Source organism: Dermacentor andersoni, chromosome 11 (assembly GCF_023375885.2).
Source record: "Dermacentor andersoni chromosome 11, qqDerAnde1_hic_scaffold, whole genome shotgun sequence".
Classification (NCBI taxonomy): Eukaryota; Metazoa; Arthropoda; class Arachnida; order Ixodida; family Ixodidae; genus Dermacentor; species Dermacentor andersoni.
The window spans coordinates 11,808,249-11,832,058 of NC_092824.1; the positions used below are offsets into that span (position 1 = coordinate 11,808,249).

At 43.1% G+C, this 23,810-nt stretch overlaps 1 protein-coding gene across 1 annotated transcript in view; it reads right to left on the reverse strand.

The window, feature by feature from the left end:
- Positions 1-23,810, reverse strand: part of LOC126517671 (uncharacterized) — a 228,286-nt gene that overhangs the window by 34,176 nt on the left and 170,300 nt on the right. The window contains exons 28-32 of the mRNA XM_055064380.2: positions 23,391-23,570; positions 21,286-21,528; positions 16,955-17,114; positions 10,650-10,822; positions 7,815-8,146 (exon numbers count right to left, since the gene is read on the reverse strand). Coding sequence (XP_054920355.2) covers positions 7,815-8,146; positions 10,650-10,822; positions 16,955-17,114; positions 21,286-21,528; positions 23,391-23,570 — 1,088 coding nt within the window. The remainder of the gene's footprint in view (positions 1-7,814; positions 8,147-10,649; positions 10,823-16,954; positions 17,115-21,285; positions 21,529-23,390; positions 23,571-23,810) is intronic.

The window sequence follows — 23,810 nt, forward strand, 5'->3', positions numbered from 1 at the left end:
TTAAGACATCCCCATTTTTGTCAATGCTTTTGTATTACCTTGCCATTTTTAAAAGCACGTTGTGCACTAGCATTTAGTGAGAATGCACATGCGCTACTAGAGTGCAGGCCATGGCTGCGCATAGGTGCCAGCATGACAGAGTGCCCACGCAGCTCCCACGCCCTATTTCAGATGCAGTCAGCCGCATGTGCAAAGACTGGGCGAGCTGAGATGGCATGGTACCGTGCGCTGCCTTTCCACGTGTTTGCTTCTGGAACTTGTGTAATCTTGAGTTTCACAGAGGTACTGAAGCGAGAGGCAAACAAAGCATTAAGTGATTAAATTATGGCGTTCTACATGCCAAAATCATGATCTGATTATGAGGCATGTCGTAGTGGAGGACACCCAATTCATTTTGACAACCTGGGGATTTTTAACACGCTTCTAATGCACAGCATAAGGGCATTTTTGCATTTTGCCTCCATCAAAATGTGGCCACCATAGCCAGTTTGTGACCTCGTGCTTAGCAGTGCAGTGTCACAGCCGCTAAACACCACAGCGTGTGATGAAGCATACGCTCCCCAATGTCGGCACTCCTTATGATAGCGTCGTCCCACTGTGGACGACACTATCAGCCAGGAGGGGTGGAGCGGAAGCGAAAGTGTGGCTGGCTTTGCTTCGTATCGTCAATGTGAAGATATTGTCAACATGGCTTGAAACCGTATCTTTCGTCGCCAATTTTCGAATTCAACAAAATATTTTTTTTGTATTTAAAACTTGTTCTTTCCGACTGCCCGATGATACAGAACATTTTTTGGCCCCTCCCGTGTAAGAAAAACCCACCGGTAACTGTAGTCATTTTCATAAAAATTCGAATTTCAATATAATGCAATTTTGATATTGCCACATGGTAGTGATGATCAAGAACACAGTAGCAAATTCTGCAGTCCACTTTCAACAGTGACCAGCTAGCATAAGCTATCACCCGTTCAAGTCTGTCTTTCCTCTAGACTAGGACAACGCCAAGGCCTAGGCTACTGGTGTCAGTGTAAATTTCTGTATTGGCATCTTCGTCAAAGTGCGCAAGTACCGGTGGTGGCTACATGCGCCGTTCGAGTTCTTGAAATGCGTCAGCCTGCAGCATTCCCCACTTGAACTTGACGTCACATTTAGTTGGATGGGTTAGCTCAGTGATGCGTGAGAAGTCCTTGACAAATTGCCTGTAGTAGGCACAAATGCCAAGGAACCTATGCACTACCTTCTTGTCAATGAACTGCTGGAACTTTGTGATGGCAGCTGTCTTCTGCGGGTTGAGGCGGACTCCAGATATGCTGATGACGTGGCCCAGGAACAGAAGCTCATCGTCAGTGAAGTGGCAGTTTTCCAGCTTCAGAGTGAGCCCTGATGACTTGATGGCCTCTAGTACTGTCCCAAGCCACCTAAGGTGATCGCTGATATTTCCAGTGAAGATGATGACATCATCCTAGTAAACAAGACACGTCTGCCACTTCAATACAGCTCACACCGTGTCCATCACACACTGTAACATTGCAGGCGCTAAGCACAGTCCAAATGGTATGACTTTGGATTCACAGAGGCCACTTGGCATGATGAAGCTGGTCTTTTCGTGATCCCTCTTGTCGGCAGACACAGGGTCAACTCAAGACTGCCAGTAGCCACTCTTGAGATCCATCAATGAGAAGAATTTAGCGTTGCAGAGCTGATCCAATGCATTGTCCGTCTGTGGGAGGGGGTATACATCCTTCGTGATCTTGTTCAGTTGATGATGATCGACTTGGAAACGTAGGGTTCCATCCTTTTTCTTCACTAAGACTAGAGGAGACGCCCATGGGCTTTTTGACAGCTGGATGATGTCATCATGCACCATTTCATCGACTTGTTGCCTTATAGCTTCACATTCTCGCGTCAAAACTCTCTAAGGGTTATGGCGGAGTGGTTAAGCACACTCTTCAGTTATGCGATGTTTTTCAACTGGTGTTTCTCAAATCCTTGATGACATCGAAAAGCACTCTTTGTATAGTTGGAGAAGACATCTGAGCTGTTGCTGCTTACTCGTGGGGATACTTGGATTTACGTCAGAGTCTGGTTCAGGAACTATGGTCGTCGGGGTAGATGCGACAGAATCCGCAAGGACAAACGCATTGCTGGCTTTCACAATTTGGCGGTGGATGTGGAACATCTGCCACCAAGGTCGGTGAGTGGTGGCGCTGGCTAACATTCCCAGGGTTCTACTAGGAAACATAGATAACCAAGAAAGTGGATGGGGAAACGGCACCGCGGTAGCTCAACTGGTAGAGCATCGCACCAAAATGCGATGGTTGTGGGATCGTTCCCCACCTGCGGCAAGTGTTTTTTTCATCCACTTTAATTTCCATTAATTTATCGTTTCTTTATTTCATTCATTAAGCACAAGTAATTTCCCCTATGTTGTCCTCGGTGTCGGTGTTTGTTGGTTTCTTATGATATGAATAATGTCAATTACGTCTCACGAGCACTGTTGGAGGACAACGAACATTGCAAGGTAGGTCTGGTCATGAACTGTAATTCTTGCCATGCACATTCTAATCGATGATGTCCAAATCTGAGGGCCGTCCAATGCAGTTTTGACTCACTTCAACTTCAACTGCAGCGAGTAATCCATTGATGACGGAGTAGACAGCTCCAGTGCCTACAAGCACGGTGACCTCGTGGCCGTTGAGAAGCACGTTGAGGTCAGTGGTTCTTTGTCTTCTGTTGCAGTTCGGTCTTGGTGTTGGATCACTGATGTGTCATGTTGACCTGTGGCTGGTACGTTGTGTCATCAGGTTGTCTTTCATTGGTGTATTCTTGGCCTCCGGGTTTCGTCAGGATGGTGGCGTGTCATTGCTACGTTGTCGTAATAGACCTTGAAGCGTCATCGGTGGCGGCAGCGTGGGATCTTCGTCATTTCAACGTACAGCAACTGCACCTCCATCAGTTGTTGCATTCTATTTTCCAGGTAGGAGCTTACGGACCGGTCCCGGGCTGAGCTGGTGCACAGTCGGCTCTGTGGCGACAGGTAGCGTCCTAGCAACGGCGAATACGAAGGACGTTGGGGTGTCTACTGTGTTGCGGCGATGCAGCCGGCAATGTGACGTGACTGCTTGCCAAGCTGCGGACATGGCACGTTGACGGCGAACCCCCGTAGGTCCATCTCGCGGTATGGCCATCGTCGGTAGACGTGGCCCACTTCTCCGCAGTGATAGAGTGGACGGTGGTCGGGTACATGCCAAACGTCAATCTTCTTTGAAATGCAGCACAGGGCGACAGGTTGGCATGCTGGTGGTGGCGGTGGCGGCAGTGGACGACGGAACTGCAGCGTTAGTGGGTCCTGGCACAGGCGCAGAGGGGCAACGGGGCGGCAGGCTACGGCGGCGTACATACGTCACCACTTCCGGCTGAGGCTCCGGTAGCTAAGGGACTCCTGAGTGACTGCTGGATCTCCTAGCGTACGACGTTGGCAATTGAGGCTGTGATGAAGGGAACAACTTCTGAAGATCCTCCCGCACGACTGCTCTGATAGTCTCGCACAGGTCATCAGTGCCCGTTGATTGAACTCCGGCATAGTCTGTTAAAATCGCAAGGCGGTTGTATTGTCGGTTCCACATTTCCAGTGTTTTTCTTGATGATGGTGGCCTCGTGAAGAAACTCTTCTACGGTCTTCGTATCATCTTGGCGAAAAGTTCTTACTTCACACGATGCATGAATATAGGCGGACTTTCTTCTCCTCGGATATTTATGGGTCGGCGTGGTGGAATAGATGGCTCATTTCTTCCGTAAATATGGCAACATTCTCGTTCGTTAGCTGCACTCGGGCTTCCAGTAGAACTTCGGCTCTTTCTTTTTGGATGACGCTCGTGAAGGTCCAGAGGAAGTTACTGCAGAACAGGTCCCACCTTGTAAGGGTGGGCTCCTAATTCTCGAACGATGTCCTCGCGGCACCTTCCAAGGAGAGTATATGTGGCGTAGCTTATCTTCAGATGTCCAGTTGTTGTAGAATTAGGTTCTTTTGAAAGTCTTGAGCCATGTTTCCGGATCGTCCGATGAAGCTTCAGGAAAGGAAGGTGGCTCCCTGGGTTGTTGAAGCATGATGGGGGATGCTGGTGCTGCCATTGTAGTTGTTGACTTTATCACAATCTTCTTGGTCACCTCAGGTAGAAGTTTGTGCTGCAGGGGCAGGTGCTGTAGCCTGCGGCTTGCTCGATGGTCTGGGACAGCATTGGTGTTAATTGTCTTCGCAGTCAGGGCTTGGATCACGGCTTGCTGGGAGCATCTGGTACATGAGCGCAAAGCACCTCCACCAGATGTCACGTGGTAGTGATGGTCAAGAACACAGCAACGAAACTGTGAGCGGCAAAACTAAATCTTTATTGGGTGAGCCTGTGCCCAGAAAAACAGGCTACATTTAAAGCAAAACGATAGTGGCGAACACAGTTGGTGATTGTCAAAAATTTGATAAGCTCGTCAATTGTGCATTGGCTTTTTTTTATACGTGAGTTATCAAAGGTTCCAGAGCAATCGCTGGTGCCCACGTGTCTTCCAGAAAGTACTACACAATTTGCGTCGCGCATACATGCAATAAGATTACATGAGGTTCGGTGACAACACACAGCGGATAGAACCACCACTAACATTATGTAGATAACATTTGTTAGATGGTGAAATACGGCCACCTGATAAAGACAAACAAGTAAACGTGTCAATATAACAAAGAAAATATCTGATTTTACCAATTTCGTTATAGTATAGAGGTTCACCTGTATCACTAATTTGGGCATAGGACTTTTGCAAAACATTCGTAAACATTGTGAGAAATTCGTGTAAACTGTAAATGAATGTATCTCATATGTTCACTTAGGTGCTCTAATGAATGTGGTTTACAGAATTACTACACCTGCTTTTGGTGTGGAATTACAGATTTGTAAGCTTCGTGCATCTATTTTTGAAACTTACGAATTTTTGCCAATATTTGTGAAAATTTCCAGGCCCAAAATCTAAATTATGTTTGCTAGATTCACTAAAACTTAACTTTTTCTCTCAAATGCAACAAATTCCATTCAAATTTGTCCAGCAGTTGTCTCACAAAAACATTTCTGCATTTTACATGTATTCGTATAGTGAAAACAGAGTTGAGCCTCAGCTAAAGCTTCCTCTTAAAATCCCGGCAAGATTTTTTGGGGGAGCATAAGGTGACTTATTTAGTTATGAGCCAGTTACACAAGTTTAAAGTAATGCTTGATGTTATCATTCAGTCTTTCTCAGATATAGCCTAAAGCAAACATTGCTAACTTCATGTCAACCACATATGTGTACTAGGCTGCTCACACTAATACATTTACTTCTTACATTGTGAAATGATAGACTGTTCAAGACTGATATAGGTTAGTGCCATGTCAAACTAACCACAAAAGATGGTTGTTTTCCTATAGGTTCTCTGAAATTATGTTTAACATGGTCACTGGTACGTTGTGCTAGCTGAAATCGGTTGGCACAGGGCAGGTGTAATTGGAGATCACAGGGAGAGGTCTTCGTCCTGTGGGGGGCTGTGGACATAAAATAGGCTGATGATGATGATAATCACTGGTATAATCACTGGTGAAGCTTATCTAGGCATTCAGTACATGTAGCTATAGTGTTTTGACACTGCCTTTTTTGCACAAATTATGCCTCAGAGCTGTGCATGGTGGAGCTGTCCATCATAAATTTCACTGTGTTGCTTGCTAGCTGTCATAGGTTAGGAAACTGGACAAAGTTTCACACTACATTTTTTTTTTAAATGTTTTCCACTTCGCACAATCGATCACTAAAAGTATGTCGCAACAAAAGTGGCTACTAACATTGCCATTCTGTTTAAAGGGACACTAAAGGCAAATACTAAGTCAAGCTAAAGTGATAGATTAGTGCAAGAGAATCTCTAATGCGTCAATATTATTGTGAACAGAGCCTTAATAATCGAGAAATCGAGGTTAATGCAGGACATAATTAGAGACTCCCCCAAGACATTCAAGCACTTGCCTGATGACGAAAGCACTCCTCAGTTAAATTCTGTCCCTAGTACTCAACTACTCGTTGCAAAAAACATCCTTATATTGTATTATAAGATGAAATAAAATTCTACTTGTCCAGTTCTATTTCATGTTTAGAAAAAAGAACTCACTGAAATTTTCATTGACAATGGCGCGGGTGGTAAAAAGGTTTTGCTTTCGCTCGAGTCTGCGCTGCCCACACTTTCACGTTTCAGTAGTTTTGTTATCGCGTAGTGGTGCGATGGTTTTGCTGGCTCATGAACCTCGCACAAACTGCAAGTAGCAGAGAATTCAACTTCCATGTGATGTCACGGGATGCTCGAACGGTGTACGCCACTTGATCAAAAAGCAGCTGCAGCAGTCAAACCACTGCTCTGTCTTGGCTCAGTGCGACTGTCTGTCGGGCACCGTTTTACTCACCGACAGCAGCAGAGGGCAGCGATGGCGTATGCAATATCACCACTCCCTTGGTTGGGTGGCGGAAGATTTGAATTTCGGAAAAGGCATTCGGACCCTTCAGATTCATTTTTCTCGTAAACTAAGTATTTCCTTGGTGCGAAACAAGCGTTGCAAGTTTTTTAGAATGGTATTTAAACAGTCCACATCGACTTAGTATTTGGCTTTGGTGTCCCTTTAATAAAACAGTAGGTAACACTATACAACAGGGATTTTAAAGTATTTTCTTACATTGCACAATCGATCATTAAAATATGTTACAACAAAAGTGGCTACTAACATTACCATTCTGTTTAATAAAACACTAGATAACATTATACAACAGGGATTTCAAAGTATTTTCTTATATTTAGGTTGGAGTGCAGGTTCCCAAACCTTGTTATGTTCACCTCTTTGGCTTCTTTAGGAGACAGTGTAATCTATGTTTAGCTATAGTTAACTAGGCCCGAGCAGACAGTGTCAAAATTCATGATGTCCTGGCAAGCTGATGTGTGAACTTCAATGCAGCATTAATTGTGACCTGTATTTTGTTTTTGCTTCCTTTCTGATTTAGCAAGGATCCTCTTATGACAACTAGAAAACATGACACAAGAAATTTGGACACAGACACAGGGAACAGATGAGGACAAATGCTCTTGTGTCACCAATGTCTGCGTCCAAGTTTCTTGTGCTAAGCTTTCTAGTCACCACGATAGTCCAATTAGCCCAACAGTCAGTCTTTCTGAAGTACCTACACCTTTCGTGGTAAGAGTGGGTTTTTGCTATTGTAAAAGCGTAATTAACTAGAAGAGTTGATTGTGGGGCTAGTTGGTCGTTCATAATTTAAGTAGTAACTTAGCACAATAAAAACACGGAAACAAGAAAGGTGGACAAGGACAAGCGCTTGTCGTTGTCCACCTTTCTTGTTTCCGTGTTGTTATCGCGCTAAGTTACTACTTAAATTATGTAATTAACTAACAAAGCTAAACTTATTTTTCTCTTTAACGTACAAGGTGCACCCAAAGCAAGAATTTTTGTACTCTGCCTTTATTGGGCAGCTGCAGTAGCCTGGGATCGAACATGCAACCCTTTGCATAGCAGCAGCATAACACTACATTGAGTGCACTTTTGTGACAAAGAATGTTAGGTTGAAAGAAATACGCTTACACTAGGGTGCTTTGTGCATCAGTTAGAACATTACCTGGCTACAAGTGGGGAAGAAACAGTGAGACAGTCTTCATGCAGACACCAGAGGCATCAACGTAGATTGCACATGATAGCCAGTGTTGTGGCCTTGCTGCAGAGGCAGAAAAGTGCACGCCTGTTTCCACTCACCCCGATCCAAGCACAAGAGGAAGATGAATGAGCGCATCGCTTCCATTCACAAGCACTCTGCCTTCCTGTCCCGAAATTGTGAGGGCAACCTCCGGAAAGTCGATCAGCAGGTCGTCGGCACTGGTTGTCAGCGTAAACTGGCGACCGCCAACATCGTGCGCGAGAAGGTATGTGCAGTACGAAGCTGGGTAGCTGGGGAACTCGAGGAACACGCCGTCAAAGGTCACCACGTGCCCACTGCCGAAGATGGCTGCCACCTTCTGGCCTTTCTCGAGTCTAGGCAGCGACCACGATTCTGGCCGCTGGTTCCGTAGAAGATTCCTGACCAGATGCTTAAACAAAAACAAGAATAAAGTCAGATATACAGGTGGCAGCAAGAGCAGATTGAACATTCATATGCACATGTGCTCTGGCGCTATTTCACAGTTGTGACATCTCTACAAGTACTATTCACCACCAAATTTGGCAGACCACCATTCTGATTCTCAATTCAGCTAGAAGGCTGGCTGTTTGAGATTAATCATATTTCTTTACTTCAGCTACGTTGCAGTGCACAAAGGAAAACTGCATACACCTTCAACACACATGTTGCCTTTTTATTTTATTTGAACGCACATCATTTATTCACGGCAAGAACAGGAAACAGACACCGACCACGGTGAATTTTTTCTTCTTGACTGTAATTATCTAGAATTATCTTAAATTTATTTATGTTTGCATGTTGCACGAAACACTTAAAGCAACTAATTCTTGCTCTAAACCAGAGGCAAGCTACTGTTTACTACTCAACAAAGTTCTAACAAAACACTTAAATGCAGTAGGGCCCTATCGATGCATTTTTTAGGGGACCATAAAAACGTAATGTATAGTCCAGAAAAATCTAACATCTGATAGCACTTGCAACAGCACTACTGAGGAGTCAAAAAGCTACTCTCACACAAAACCTGACTTGAAGTAAAATAGGAAGCCAACAGACTATAGGAAGCCAACAAACTATAGGAAGCCAACAAACTATCAAAAACCCACTCAGTAAGGCTCGTTATTACTGTCTTGAAATTAGATTGAATGTTATATGCCTTTTAAGAAGGGTTGTAGCAGTAAACCCCACTACCGCACTAAACGCAGCTTTTAATTTCCATCTGGTGCTTGGATCGAATCTTGAGCCCCACTCACAGCCCCTTTTCAGTTTCTGCTCAGCCTTGTACATCAAAGTAACAGTACGAGGTATTGAGGGTAATGGGACAGCATCTGCTATTGTGGGTGCTGGGCGACCTCTTTTCCCTTCATTCACCTCCTCTTTGCTTTCGATCTGCATTGAGATTGACAAGCAGCGACGTTCTGAAGACAGTGATGGAAACTCTTCTGCGCCTCATGGCAGGTTTTGTGAAGTGACCATTTTCAGTAGTGACATGAGGCAGTCAATGTATGGTATTTACTCGCATAATGATCACACTTTTCTTGTAAAAAAAATTGATGCAAGTTCAGGGGTGCGATCATTACACAGGTTAAATTTTCCGCAAAAATTATTTTTTTTTCATCCCGCATTTGCTGTGGGATTACAACAGGTCAACAAACAGGCGGCTTCCGCTGTAACTGTGGGACACCAAAACAAAAATAGCGGCCAGTGGAGCAAGCCGAATGTGCCGAATGGAATTTTTTTTTCTTCTGGTGAGTACATTACGCGCAGTGAAACAGTTTCTTCCGTATCAGTAATGAATAATATCGATAATACCGATATTATTTGTGACAATAACATAGCCATGTCCACTTTGAGGGGACAGAAACAGAGATGGGTGTGCTTAGCTGCCAGTGATCTAGAAACATATCGTGGGCATGCTGCAGAAACTGCGGCATCTGTCTTCACTACTATACTAATACGGCACGTTTCCACTAAGGGTGGGCGAATATGTTAGCTCTGTTGCGAGTGTTGGCGTATGAATAGGGTACACTTCTAATGTATCAGTGTAAATGTGGCCACTATCGTTGCTGCTCGCGATTTGTTGCGTGCCCACTAGTGCAGACGAGAAGAATTGAAAGGCACCTTTTTTGTTGTTGTTGTTGACCAAAACCATTTTGAAGCCTACAAATAATAACGCCATGGTAAGTTTGGTACTAGTAGCTTTTTTTTTCATGAAAGTGCAGAAAGTGATGAAAGGAATGGAATGGGGCATCTGCCTAAAAATGTTTGGTGTGTGTAGACCGCTTGGTATTTCCTCGAGAGTCGTTCACATAGCATTCGACAGATGATACGCATGATCATCATTAGCTAGACTTGGCACACGACATATCGCTGCGACAAGTTCGGGGTGCGATCATAACTCGGGAAAGAAAAAAAAAATCGTATTTTGATGACAAAATTCAGGGGTGCGATCATTACGTGAGTGCGATCATTATGCGAGTAAGCACGGTAGGTGTCACCAATGGACAATGCCATGTGGGTGGTGTGCCATCACAGTTTTTTAACTTAACTAGAGGAAAGAAAAACATAACAAACAGACAGCTAATACATGTGGCCCTATGAAAACTAAATGGGACTCATGCTTTCCGAGTGTAAAAGCCAGGAAAACAATACAGAAATGTATCAACGAAGTTCTACTGTACACTAACTGGAGCGAGCAGATGTAACTCGGGTGTCAGTCTGGCATATCGCACAAGAAGCAGAGTAAAAACCATTACCCTTCTGCTACTGTTTAACTGTCTGTGAACCACTATCAGCTGGCAAACAAATGAGCACATCGTTAGGAATAGCATACAAAACGAAAAGCAGCACACTAATCGACACAACATACTGTGGAGCTCGTCTGCATACTGCATTGTGGATGAAGTCACACTTACTTCAACACTGCCATACGAAGGAAGGGACGGCATGTCGGCAGAAAATTCCACCATTCCAGGTATTCCGGCTGGCCGCGTAAAGTAGATCGTGGCCAGTTGTGCTGACAGCTCAGGTATGTGATGGGCAGTGTAATTGAGCACCCTGTCAAGGTTGAAGTAGTAGAAGGCCCAGCCTAGGAGCGATAAGGTGACAGATTAGTTGCAATGCACTCAGCTAGACTAGCATACTGCCCCATTTAGAAGGTTTATTGGCAGGCAAGATTTCCTTTTTCTTTTTCAGAACTTTCATTGCAACCATTCCACGTCAATGACAATGACATAGTTTGTACATAAATGGAGTAACCTTCACGGAGTACTGGGTTAACGGAGACATGAACTACATCAACAATGCTGGAAACAACATCTTGCAATACTTTTTCTAATGACAACATACTAGACATGTTTTCGTGCTATATGCTTGTTTCTGTCAAAGAAAAATCTCTTAAGGAGGCTGCAGGTTAATGACTATATGCTTGCTTCTGTCAAAGAAAAATCTCTTAAAGAGGCTGCAGGTTAATGACTGTGTCGCTAACGATGCTTTACACTAGCAAAGTAGACTATATGCTTGGTTTCTGCAATAATAGCTCTATGTTATCTTAGGTTAAACTCTGTACCAGAAGGTGGCACCATTGACTCGGCCACTCAAGTTTACGTTTTTGGTAACCCAGTACTCCACAAAGAACAATACATTTACGGACAAGCTCAAAAACTCTTTACTGCCACACAATGACAATGCCACAAGCTGCACATTTCATGAGCTGAACACCGATTGGAGTCAACTTTTTGTATTTTACCCTGCCAGGCAATGGTGCCTTTATATCGCCTATCCAAACAGGACAATTGTTTTAGTTTTCATTAACTCAATAACTGAAATGTTAACTGAACCCGACGTTTTGAATTGTGTCATCTGGCAAATCTCAACGCAGCATAAACATGTGCAAGCAATTAGTGTCTGCATCAGTATGCTGCCTACATCTGGCATTCTTCAGCAATTTGTCTACAGAGATCTGAGGGAAGAGGTGATGCCATCATGCATGACCAAGTAGAACTTGGGTGGCTGCAAGGACAGTCATTGCTCAAATGCTATAGCTGTCCTTGTCGTGACGAAGCGACTGTTGGAAGGGTGCACCCATGTTCAATATGACTGCTTTCAGATTCTGTACAGAAACATACAAAGACAAATCCATTCATGTAGTTATCATTTATCACAAATGTCCCCTGAATGATTTTATTGAAAGAGGGCAAGGAGTTTTGTGTTCCTGCACACTGCATAGGCACTCTCACATGTCTACCACCACAAAAAAGAGCAGACTTCAGCAATTCCTCTGTCAGTGAATGAATTTCCTGTGACAGTTTAAGGCACTCAATGCTGGCTTCGCTACATTCTGAAGAACCTCCTTATCCACTACGGTACTGCACCTTGTTGCCTTCAAAATACATGCACAGACACCACCAGTCTTGGTCTATGTGGAACTCAAAAGCTTTCACGAGTTACCAAGTGCAAATTTTACACAAAATCGCAATGGTTAGCGGGTCCTGCTCTGAAGTGCACATTCCACAGGGACGCGAGATTGAATCAGAGTGGAGGTGGTAGACAAAGTTTAGTTTTAACTGTGCAAGTGCTTATTCGGCTACCTTCTGCATATTTTGCAAATGTTAATATTTAACACCCAGTGTTTTGAAATAATGAACTGTTGAATGCAGTCGACTTCCGTCATTTCAACCCTGATGGGTCCGACGAAATTGATCCAATCATCCCGCGGCTCTAGTTAAACAAGATGCAGAAAAAATAGCAAAACACACTGCCGATTCATTTGGCAGCATTTGCCCGACTCTAACACACTCCTGAATCAAACGCGTGCCCACTTCATGTGTGTTCAGCATAGAAAACTACATAAAAATGAAATTATAGTTCCTAAACAAAGTAGAAATCAAACATGCACCCGATTTTTTAGCAAGAAAAATAGGCAAGGTTCTATTTTGTGTTCGCAAAGATGGCCGGTTTTCTAAAGTCAGCTTCGCCGCAGTGTACTTGTGTTATGCGGCAAAGCACACGAACGCCACGAAGGCAGTTTTGGTTTCGCATCCGATTGCACTGCGCAAGCAATTTCCGGCACAATTTTCTCTAGAAAAAAAGAGAGGCGCGCATTATAATCGCGTAAATAACATAATCAGACATCGTGAGCTATGGTTATTGCTTGAATATCTTTCTAAAGCAGGCCGAAAATTTGTGTTTTCGACGGGATATGGCACTGCCCCCTAAGCTCTGCCGAGACAGATGCTACCACTAAAGGGGTCACTATTTGGGCCACCATAGAGGTCAGGCATGTGCGTGCTAACTGGTCAAGTTTGATCGAATTACCCGGCGAAAGCCAATTTTAGCATCGAAATAACGAAAGCTTGTGCCCATAGAAATGCATGGGCTCCTGCCGGACCTTCAGTTGGGGTTGAATTAAGCACAAATGAATTAACCATAGCCAAATTAGCGCTCTTCTATTAGCAGGTCTGTGTGCCTTAGGTAGACTTGAGCCAAATACACATATACAGGTATTACTTCACAATTTGTATTTTGGTTACTCGGAACAGGGATGATCATTGCACGTGTCATGCGTCCATATGGTGTGCAGGCAGCCCATGTGTCCTTGCGTAAGCTCAGCAGTGGCCTCGTGAACATTAAGGACCAGCTGCCACGTGAGAAGTTTGCCAGCGTCGTGTGTGCTATCCTCTGCATACAGTACGACTGCAAATTATCTGGATTATCTGACCATAAGATAATATTTTGTTCTTTACAATTCCCAAATCCTGTACGAACGCTCGGTCCTATAAAGCGAGTGCTCTCGTTCAAAGATGCAGACGATGCAGCTATCATGACCTACCTTGCCTTCAGCTATCAAAATTTTTTTGACCTCATTTCTGACCAGCAGTCGTTTATCGATGTGGTGTGGACAGAGTTTAAAGCCATTGTGACGCATTGTATAAACGCCTTTGTTCCACGAGTTCAAAAAAAAACTAGAAAACGCAGTCCATGGATATGTCGTGATATAAACCACTTGAAGCACAAAATAAAGAGACTTAGGAAAAGAAGAAAGTCGCATATGAGTAAAAAAACTGACTCGGAAATAACACTGCTAACGACGTCATTGAAAAGTAAAGTACGTTGTGCCGAAAACAGTTTCCTGAAAAATTAATTGCACAGCTTTATCAGGAAATCGCCTCAAAAATTCTGGCGCTACCTAAGCGTGAAGTGCTCTAACGTGCCCTCCATGAATGCTCAGGAAAGTAAACAAAAAGCTAACGCGTTTAACAAGTACTTTCAATCCATTTTCACTGTCGATAATGGTTCCCTCAACCACTTCGTCCCTAGCCACTGCCAAGAAAGCACTTTGGGCACCCCAAAAATATCACAAGCTGGCATATTATCTCTCTTGTTGAATTTAGATGAAAAGAAAAGCGATGGTCCAGATCAAATTCCGAACAGTTTCTTGAAAAGGTACGCAGAACCAGTAAGCAAGTTTCTTCATTTAATTTTCTTAAAGTCACTCCGTGAGAGCCGCCTTCCTGCAGAGTGGAAGGTTGCCAAAATAATTGCCATACCAAAATCAGGTGACACATCTTCCTTGTCTAACCACCGGCCAATTTCTTTAACATGCACGTGCTGCAAAATACTAGAGCACATAATCTTGAAACACTTAACAGAATTCGCGGAAGCAAACAATTTAATCTATTCAAACCAGCACGGTTTTCGAAACGGTTTATCAACAGTCACCCAACTCGTGGAAACCCTTCACGACTTAACTCAAAACGCTAATGAGCAACTACAGGTAGACATAATCTTTATGGATTTCTCTAAAGCGTTTGATCGTGTTTCCCATGTTAAATTGGTTCACAAACATAAACGCCTGCTTGGTAACGGCCCTGTTGTTGGTTGGATCAATGACTTTCTGTCAAACCGCTCCCAATACGTAGAATATAATGATCACCTTTCTGATGCTGTCCCTGTTTTGTCCGGCGTTCCCCAGGGCTCAGTTCTGGCCCCACTTCTGTTCTTATTATACATAGATGATATAATCAACCAAGTCGACGTCACCATTCGCCTCTTTGCAGACGACTGCATTCTTTATCATACTGTGCGTAACCACGAAGATCAAGCAAAACTGAACAATTCCCTAAATAAGGTAGTGCAGTGGTGTGCAGGCTGGCAAATGGTGATAAATTCCGATAAAACTGTCTGCATGTCGGTCACAAACAAAAAATCAAGTCTGCAGTTCCCGTACGGTTTCAATGGCACTATTCTACAAAGCGTCACCCAGTATAAATACTTAGGCGTAATCATCTCATCCGACCTCAGCTGGAACGCGCACATACAGTACGTAGCTAAAAAAGCCTTGAACAAACTGTTCTACCTCAAACGCACCTTATCCCATTCCACCAGCCAGACAAAACAGCTTGCTTACGTGAGCCTTATCAGACCGGCACTCGAATACGCCAACATAGTATGGTTTCCACATTCCAAAAACCACATTCATACGCTGGAACGCATACAAAGAAAAGCTGCCCGATTTATCTATAACCGTTTTAAACGTACAGACTCACCAACCGAACTTCTTTCTCGCGCAGGCCTCGCTACCCTAGAAATTCGAGCCAAGGTTCAACGATTGAAGTTCCTATACTTGGTATTACACAGTGCGCTGAAATTGAATCCCGCCACTTTTATAAAGTACAAGCTCACTAGACCGACTCGGCATAAACACGCTTTCACGCTAGAGGAATTTCTTTGTGACAACAATACTTATTTCTTTTCATTCTTTCCGCGAGCTGTGCGAGAGTGGAACTGCTTAAACCCTGCTATTACTGCCCAGCCCACACTAGAAACATTTACCAATCATCTAGAAGAAGCAATCGCAATCACAACTTAGTCTTCTAGTTATTTTTTTTTTCTCTTCTGCAAGAGCAATTGTGTGAAGACCAGTGTGTTACTCAATAAATGAAAGCGTCCATGTTTTTCTATGCTAACTCCTTGTTTGCTCACATTGTACTTTTTTGATGACCATATGCCCACTCCTGTAATAATCCCAATCGGGATTGACAGTATTGTGAAAATACATTGGTGAAAGCGGGAATTTTGAAAGAAGACTCGAGGAACATCGATACAATGGAAATAAGTGCCGCATGGATCCAGTACCCTTGCAGAACATGCTGGCATCATGGATAGGCTGGGACAGTGCCTGCATCCTAACAAGTGCAATAAATGAATAAGTGAAAGAAACCAGAGTCGACGGCTTTATCTTGAGTCACTTCATAGCCATACAACGGCATGTACTTTGAATCGTAACTACTGAAATCTTAATCCAATCTACACCTGCACCTTACACATCACGTACTCAACCGCATTTAATGTCGTCCCCTTCCTGCTTTGCCCTTCATTATGAAAAGGGCTCCTGTGTGGGGGCCGAAACGTCAGTTAAGAAAAAAAATTGCACCTTGGTCAGCGTTGTTTCCTGTTTTCGCCAGGAATGCTAGGGTTTGTGTGTACAACACTGACGCCAGCAGCGGATGTCAGAACGCCACCCTGACTCTGGCAGAGCCAATTGAGCAGAGAGTGATACTAGCATACACACTTGGCTTTATCATTTTCACAGTAGGGCAAAGAAGTCGGGACATTTAGTCAAGTCACTACGTCTTTTACTCTTGGCCCCTCCTGTAAAATGAAAATTTATCTGATTGATTGATCTGATTGAATGACTTTTACGGCCAACTGCCCTGCTGATCTACCATGTCTCTGGAGATCTCCTAAACTGCCATGTGAGAGACAGATGTGCACCATTGATATTGTGACAACACGACATCGCTGGGGACGTGAACGCACCTTGAGTGCCCTAATAATTGGCATCGCAGTAAAGCCTTCCACCAGATAGTCAAGAGTCTCAACAAAAGTTCACTCACTGTTAAGTTTCATTCCATGGTTGTCATCTCCCATAAGCAAGTTCTGATGAACACTTATTATTTCAGGCTTCACACAGGTTTGTGAAACTGGGATCCCTGAGAGCTTTCTCTCGGATAAATGTAGGCAATTCTCTATGAAATATGTGCAAGCTGCAGTTATTATAGACTTGTGCAACTCAACATTTAATCAACGCTTTCTACAGAATACGATAAAGCAGACCTTGTCATTACATACTTAAAACACACTGATGAATATGTCTAGCACCGTGCTAAAAATAATGAGCATTTAATAAAAGGCAAACATTTTAAAATACTGCACCAACCAGGAATTGTTTGCTTAAAGGCTTCGTGTGTTGCACCCAAACCCATAGCTGCTTTCCTGACCAACGCAGAGCTGCTGTAGATGACAGGATCGTAAATGGCGTGGAATGTTCCCAGCACTTGGTGCGACATCTTCCATGATTCTGCAAGCATGCTGTGTACCTGAAAGTCAATGCTATTAATTTAACAACTGAATAAAAAGAAACTACCATGCACTCTGAACAGTGAAAATTAGCAGTCACCACAACGTACAAAGTTGGATGCTAAGCATGTGCCGTAGAAACTACAAATGTGTCTTGCCAATATGAAGGACGGGCGCTATCAACTATGTTATCTGTGACCTGTTAGCTGCTTGCATCGGCAATGACACTGTGAAATCAACATTGCCATTTGATCAACATTTGATCCAGTATAAGCTCGGAACAACACACCCCAGCATGCCAATGTCAAAGTTGTCCAGCTTTTTCATGTGTTCTTTGCTTCTGCCACAAAACAGAGCTTTTTGGGCAAAATTTTCCTGACGATTGTATTAAAATGCTGACTTGTATATACATTCAAACCTTATTATAATGATGTGACATTCAATACAAAAATATCTTCATTGTTAAAATAAAAAAATTAATTCTGGGGTTTTAAGTGCCAAAACCGTGATCTGATTATGAGGCACCCTGTAGTGGTGGATTAATTTGGCCACCTGAGGTTTTTTAACGTGCACCCAATGCACAGGCATTCTTGCATTTGCAAAATGCGGCCGCCACGGCCGGGATTCAGTCCCACAACCTTGTGCTTAGCAGCGCAACGCCATAGCTGCTAGGGCACCACGGCGAGTACCTTCGTTATGTCCAATATTTGTTACAGGCATGTATTTGTTACATGCTGATATTAGCAACAAACATTTTAGACCTTTTTTACATTGACAGTTCGTTATATCTGTGCTTGTCCTCCCCAGGTCTAACACTAATGAGCATTCACTCAAATTTGTAAGTTCTCATAAAACCTCATTCTCACATTGCAATATATACCACTAAGTGTATTATCAACATGCATGCATACATTGATGTACACTTACGTAGCTCTGATGACATTGCATAATTATGTGGCTAAATTTTTTGGGGGGTTTTCCATAGATACCTAGTTTTGTGGGGTTCTCATCCCATGCTCTTGGGACAAAGGATCGAGAACACAGTAGTCCAAACAATCACAAGGGCATTTATTGCATTTTTCATAGACTAACGCCTGCTAGCCGAGTGGCTATCCACAAAACATCCCAGTGGGCGCGCGACAAATCATGGCAGTCCGACTCACCGCAACCGGATAGCGAGCGAATATGTTTGCCCCATGCTGAACACCAACGCTTGGTCGTTCACGCACATAGTCACGTGAACAGTGGCGCGTTCGAACGAGGCCTCGCGAGACGGTCTCGCAGAAGCATCGCGCGCACGCAGAACGTCCACGCCGCTTGCCAACCCAGAGCCAAAGAGGGAGAGCCTACTCCCTGACACACCCGACCAACCCAGCCGTTAGGTGGCGCTAGCAGCGCCACACTCGCGCCATTTCTCGTAGTGCGCTGCAAACAGACCGACCGCCGCTGGCACTAAGCTACGCGGCGAAGCCGGATTACAGTAGACGGGAGTTATGCGGGAAAACAACATATCAGGAGATGCGTGAGAGTTGTGCATCCCCACAGTTCCGAGTTGTGTGTGTATATATATATATATATATATATATATATATATATATATATTTGAATTTGACGAATTCTTTCTTCATCGAAATTTTCATTTCCTTGGCTGTGTTTTGGCCTCCTTTTTATTTGTTTTGTCGTTCGAACTTATTGTCTATTATGTTTTGCATATATGTATGTTCTTCTTTTCGTTTTTGTATGTAACTTATGCCCCTCCTGCTTGAGCCCTTACTGGGGCCTGTAGTATGTTATAAATAAAGAAACAAGGCATAAATATAGTGTTTGTTGCCAGTACTATGTTAGTATATGTGCCATGCGACAACACTGCACCAGAACGCCTCATTGCCTTCTCAGTGTTGTGCGGAACTACTGACAAAGAGTACAGAGAAGGCACTTAAACCAAAGCTTAAAGTTATGATTGCAGTACATTATACATATTAAAGAAATTTTAAATGTGCACAAAACTTTATCACAGTAGAAAACTGGCAATAAGCCTGTTCCTTAAGGAATTGCTTAAAGATGAATGTCAACATTAGGGTCTAGCAACTTTTGTGCTAGGGTAGACAGAGTAATAAGGCTGATGTTATTGGATTCTTTGAATCATGAATAATTTAGCTAAACAGGGTACCAATGCTGAAGCCATTGGTACTTTGGTTCGCTACATTTGATGACCTTATCTCCCATAAATTTTTTCAGAAAATTAACCAAAGAACACTTGCGTAAAATTATAAGCAAATAAGGTAAACAAGAACGAAACTCATATTTGAAATTACCACACAGGTTACACACATCTACACGTTTTCAGCATCATAATGTTAAGAACAAAAATTATTTTTAATTATTGGTACATAATATCTAGGTAACTTCTCTCTAAAAGGATCATTGTGATGATAATGGTGATGAACCTTATCTTGATTCAGGTGTGACACAATTTTTCCCACACTGTAACATAAGAGGAAGAACACCACTGTACACTCGACCATACTGTCGGGCATACCACAGCCTGACATGACCGACTCGCTGATCAGGCTGGGTACTGCGCATGCTATGTTGGGCTTGCCCTTAAGCTAAATATAAAGATAAGGCAGGTGTGACAACAAAGGAAGAGGAAAACCTTGGATGAAGCTCAAGAAGCTTTATGTCGAACAAACAGGGTTTTCTCTTCATCAGTCGGTTAAAACAAAGTGAACCAAGCTGTGCTAGAAATTCAATAGACTGACTGCTTTTCTGCATGTTTCAACCAAACTAAGCTTTCAGCGTGCAAAGAGTAAGGAATAACAGGAGCAGTGGCATTTGCTAAGCAACAGACAGGAAGTGGCAGTTGATTCAGAGTATCAAATCTTCCACAGAACACACAGGTTTTTATGAGAGAACAGAATTAAGTTTTGAACAGCACCACGTGTGGTATTGAACTTGATTATGCCAAAGCGCGAGTGAACACACTCAGTTATTCAAGTTCTAGTCAAGTGAACCAAGAGTGGCTCAGTTTGCAAGGTCTAGTAACTTTGTAGCTAATATCTATAGAGTGAGTGCGGGCCAGTGAAAACAATGTAGTAGTGTGAGGATACACTGTGATGAGGTCTTTCTCCCATAATGCTGTAGATGCCTGAATAGTAACTGCCAGGATTTAATGTCTCATCACAGTGAATGGCAGCAAATTTTTGCCATCAATGAATTTTTAACATGAACTTAAAGGGGCCATTACACCAAACCTTCAAGCTTTAATTATGCAGTGCACATTAAACAGTGTGCATCTCACAAGATGTCAAAATTTGAGTGCATTCTGTACAGTATAAAAATTAATATTTGAATTTTCGCATGGCGTAGTTGCATGGTACAGCAGCCTGGTGCCACTGATGAGTGACGAAATAAAGTGTGTCCTGTGTGGTCAATGTGCATGAAATACGTTTGTTTTTGTTTTCGCATGTGCATCTCGGCACTCAGCCTAGAATAGTTACTGCAGGCATCCTCCGATTTGTGCTGTTTTAATCGCAGGAAGGAAAGAATTGCGGGCGCAATGCAGCAGGAATGCCTTCACTGTGCCATTGGGTGCCAGAGCACACAGAGTGCGGTGTGTACACTTTTTCGGAGCAGATGACAGGGCGCAGGCTGCACATTTTTGACGTTACTTAAGGCATGCCAAAATGGCAGTCACTGTTGGTGGGATGCGCTTAGAGGCACCAGTTTACAATTAACAATATTTGTTAAAATGTACACCGAGAACTAGTTTTCTTTTTTTTTCTTTTTTTTGTATGTGTATGTGTGCTTGTGCAAATATATTGGTCTCTCTATTCTCAATTACAGTGATAAACTAAGAATAGTTGGATGACCATGTTATGGCTCCCATAAATCCATTTACATGTGCATTTGTGTGTCTCGTTTTCATCAAAAACCGGTCATAATGGTCAGTAGTGAATGTACAACCACTGTACTTAGCAGCAGAACAACGTAGCTGGTAAACCAACTCGTGCATGAGTCATCATGCTGCTGTGTAGCGTACCAAATCTTATCTTCATTCCTTTCCTGCATGACATTAGCAGAGACGTCATGGCACAAAAGTATAAAAATCACACATACTAAATGAACATGTCTTGCACGTGACATGTCACATGCTACAGAGCATGCCTTGACATAGAACAGTTGAGGTACCTTCTCTCTCTCTGTGTCAAAAATCTCTCCAGCAGTAGCTCCTGTCAGTTGGTAGACTATCAGGTTGAAAGGGTGCCTCGGGTTGTAGAGGGAGGCAATGACCACGTTCGTGTATGCTGCCGTGACTTCGAGCAGCTCCTTAATCACAACCTCGTTTGCCAGAGCTCGAACTGCCTTCTCCGACTTGCGGGGCACAACTACTGCCTGGAATACATTCAGCTCCTGGGCCTGTGGGTCCGAGTCCTGCAGTGGGGACCACAATTATTTTAATTAGGGAATGCGGCAATGTTTACGGGCAATATATCGGAAGTCTTAGGACTAACTCATTAGTCTAGACAGCCTTAATTTGCTATCTTTCGGACTGTTAAATTTTTTTTTTTTGCCATACGTGTATTTTTAAAATGTTGGCGCTGGTTTCTGGACCTGCCGACATTACCATGTGTCTGCGATGCCACTTTCAATAACCCTCTGACCGTTCATGTTCCTAAATATACATTCTTTGACCAATAACATTCAGTTAGTAGTAAGTACTTGTGTTTTTCCTTCTTCTTGCTAACCCTACACCTATCTAATCAGATTTCAGTGCTTGGCACTGCATTCACTCCAGGTTGTTAGCACATAGGTTGCACATTGATAGCACATTGGTTGCACATCGGTTGCACACACAAAGCAGACGAATGACAGAAGACGCAATCCTTCACGTCACTCCTCTGTCGCCATTTCTATAATAGCATGCTTGACTATCTGCAATGGCTAATGACTTTCAACTCGACCAGACCACTGCTATGCTAGGGACCAACTGATTGATGGCTCATGGGACCATGCCCATCATAACCTCTGTCGGAACGTGGCTGCTGCTTGTAATCAAACCTGTGCCCTTGTGCTCAACAGCAGCAGAATGCCACAGGGGCCGAGCCACTGCACAGGGCCGTGCTAATTGGGCCCCTCAGGTTTTTTTCTCAAGAGAATTTGTGTTTAGGCAAGTCAGCAGGGTTAACTGTGCATCCTCTCGAACAGTGCGAGGAAGACATATACAACGTATCGCATGCGCCACAACAGTTTAATGAAACAGAAGGCAATAGGTGTTCTTCATGCGCATGCGTACAAACATGGTGGCCTTTTCTTACGTTTTCATCCCCCCCCTCTTTTCTTATTTGAAAGTGTAAACCCCAAGTATTTATTTTTTTCTTGCTTGAATAAGTAGGCTTGCAAAAAATAGTAAAATAATACATATTTGGGCAGGTTGACAACTGTTTAGACGAGGAAAACTCCTTTCAAGTGTGCAAATGGTAGGCAGGAAGGAAGAAGGCGACAGGACAGAGCTGCTGTCACCTCCTTCCTCCTTTCCTACGATTTGCGAACTAAAACAGATTTTACCTTGTCTAAACAATGTTTCACCATCCAGTCCAAGCAGCCACCCTTTTGACAACAAGGTGTTTTTTTTTTGCTTGAATAAGTAAGCTTGCATAAAATAGTACACAATTTGGCAGGTGCGCAGCTGCTTTTTTTTTGCTTGAAGTTTATTAAGCAATGCACGATTGAGCAGTCAGCAAGAAATAATACAGTACTGGTATGAATACATTTTTCCAATAATTGCTGCCCTGTGAAAGCACTTATATTCTATTCAAAACCATGCTCTCTATGTTATGCTACATTTTTTCACTCAGTGCATGAGGTGACCTCAGCCATCAGGCAATCAAGCTTTGCAGAAAAGCCAACATGTCAATGGCAACTCGTTATAATTTGTCCTTTGGCTAGTTGGTTGATATTTGTTGAAGCCATTGTAGTGCAATAAAAACAAAACACAAAGAACAGAGAACCAGACACCACGGCAGCCCGAGGTGTCTGGCCCTCTGTCCTTTGCGTTTTCGTTTAATTCAACAATCTTCGGACATTCACTTTCAGACCGTTATTATAGATAACATGTAAATGCCCTTAAAATGTGAAATATTAATACAGCAATAGGCTGGGAATGAAGTAACAACGTGAAGAATTAGCAGTAGCAATTTCAAAATGCCTATTTTGAGAGCAAACGTGAGACAATAATTTACAGCTCTGCAAAAATGGTTTACAACTCTGCAAAGAGTATAAGTGTAAACATTCACCTGACGCTTGTTGATGATTCTGGCATCATAAAATATGGCTGCACCGCTTCGCCTAGACCGTTTGGAAAGTTTCATCATCTTGAATGCCGTGGATGCCTTGCGAGGTGTCAACTTCACGTCAAAGATCCAGTTGTCCTTCTCTTCATTGTAAACTGTTTCCAATGGAATCCAGTTTGAGCTCTGCACAGTTCAAGAAATTTTGAGCATCTTCTGTATTCAAACATTGTAAAGGGTAGTCATCATGTGACAAATAAAAGAAGTTGTCACCTTTGTTATGCCCTAATGCAGCAATAAAGGAATTTATTGCAAGTTTCCTAGAAACGTACACTGATGAACATTTAAAATGCATGAAAATTATGTGTTGAAGAATATTAAATCGTAAGATAAAAACTATTGCGAGACAAATGTTAAACCTCGACG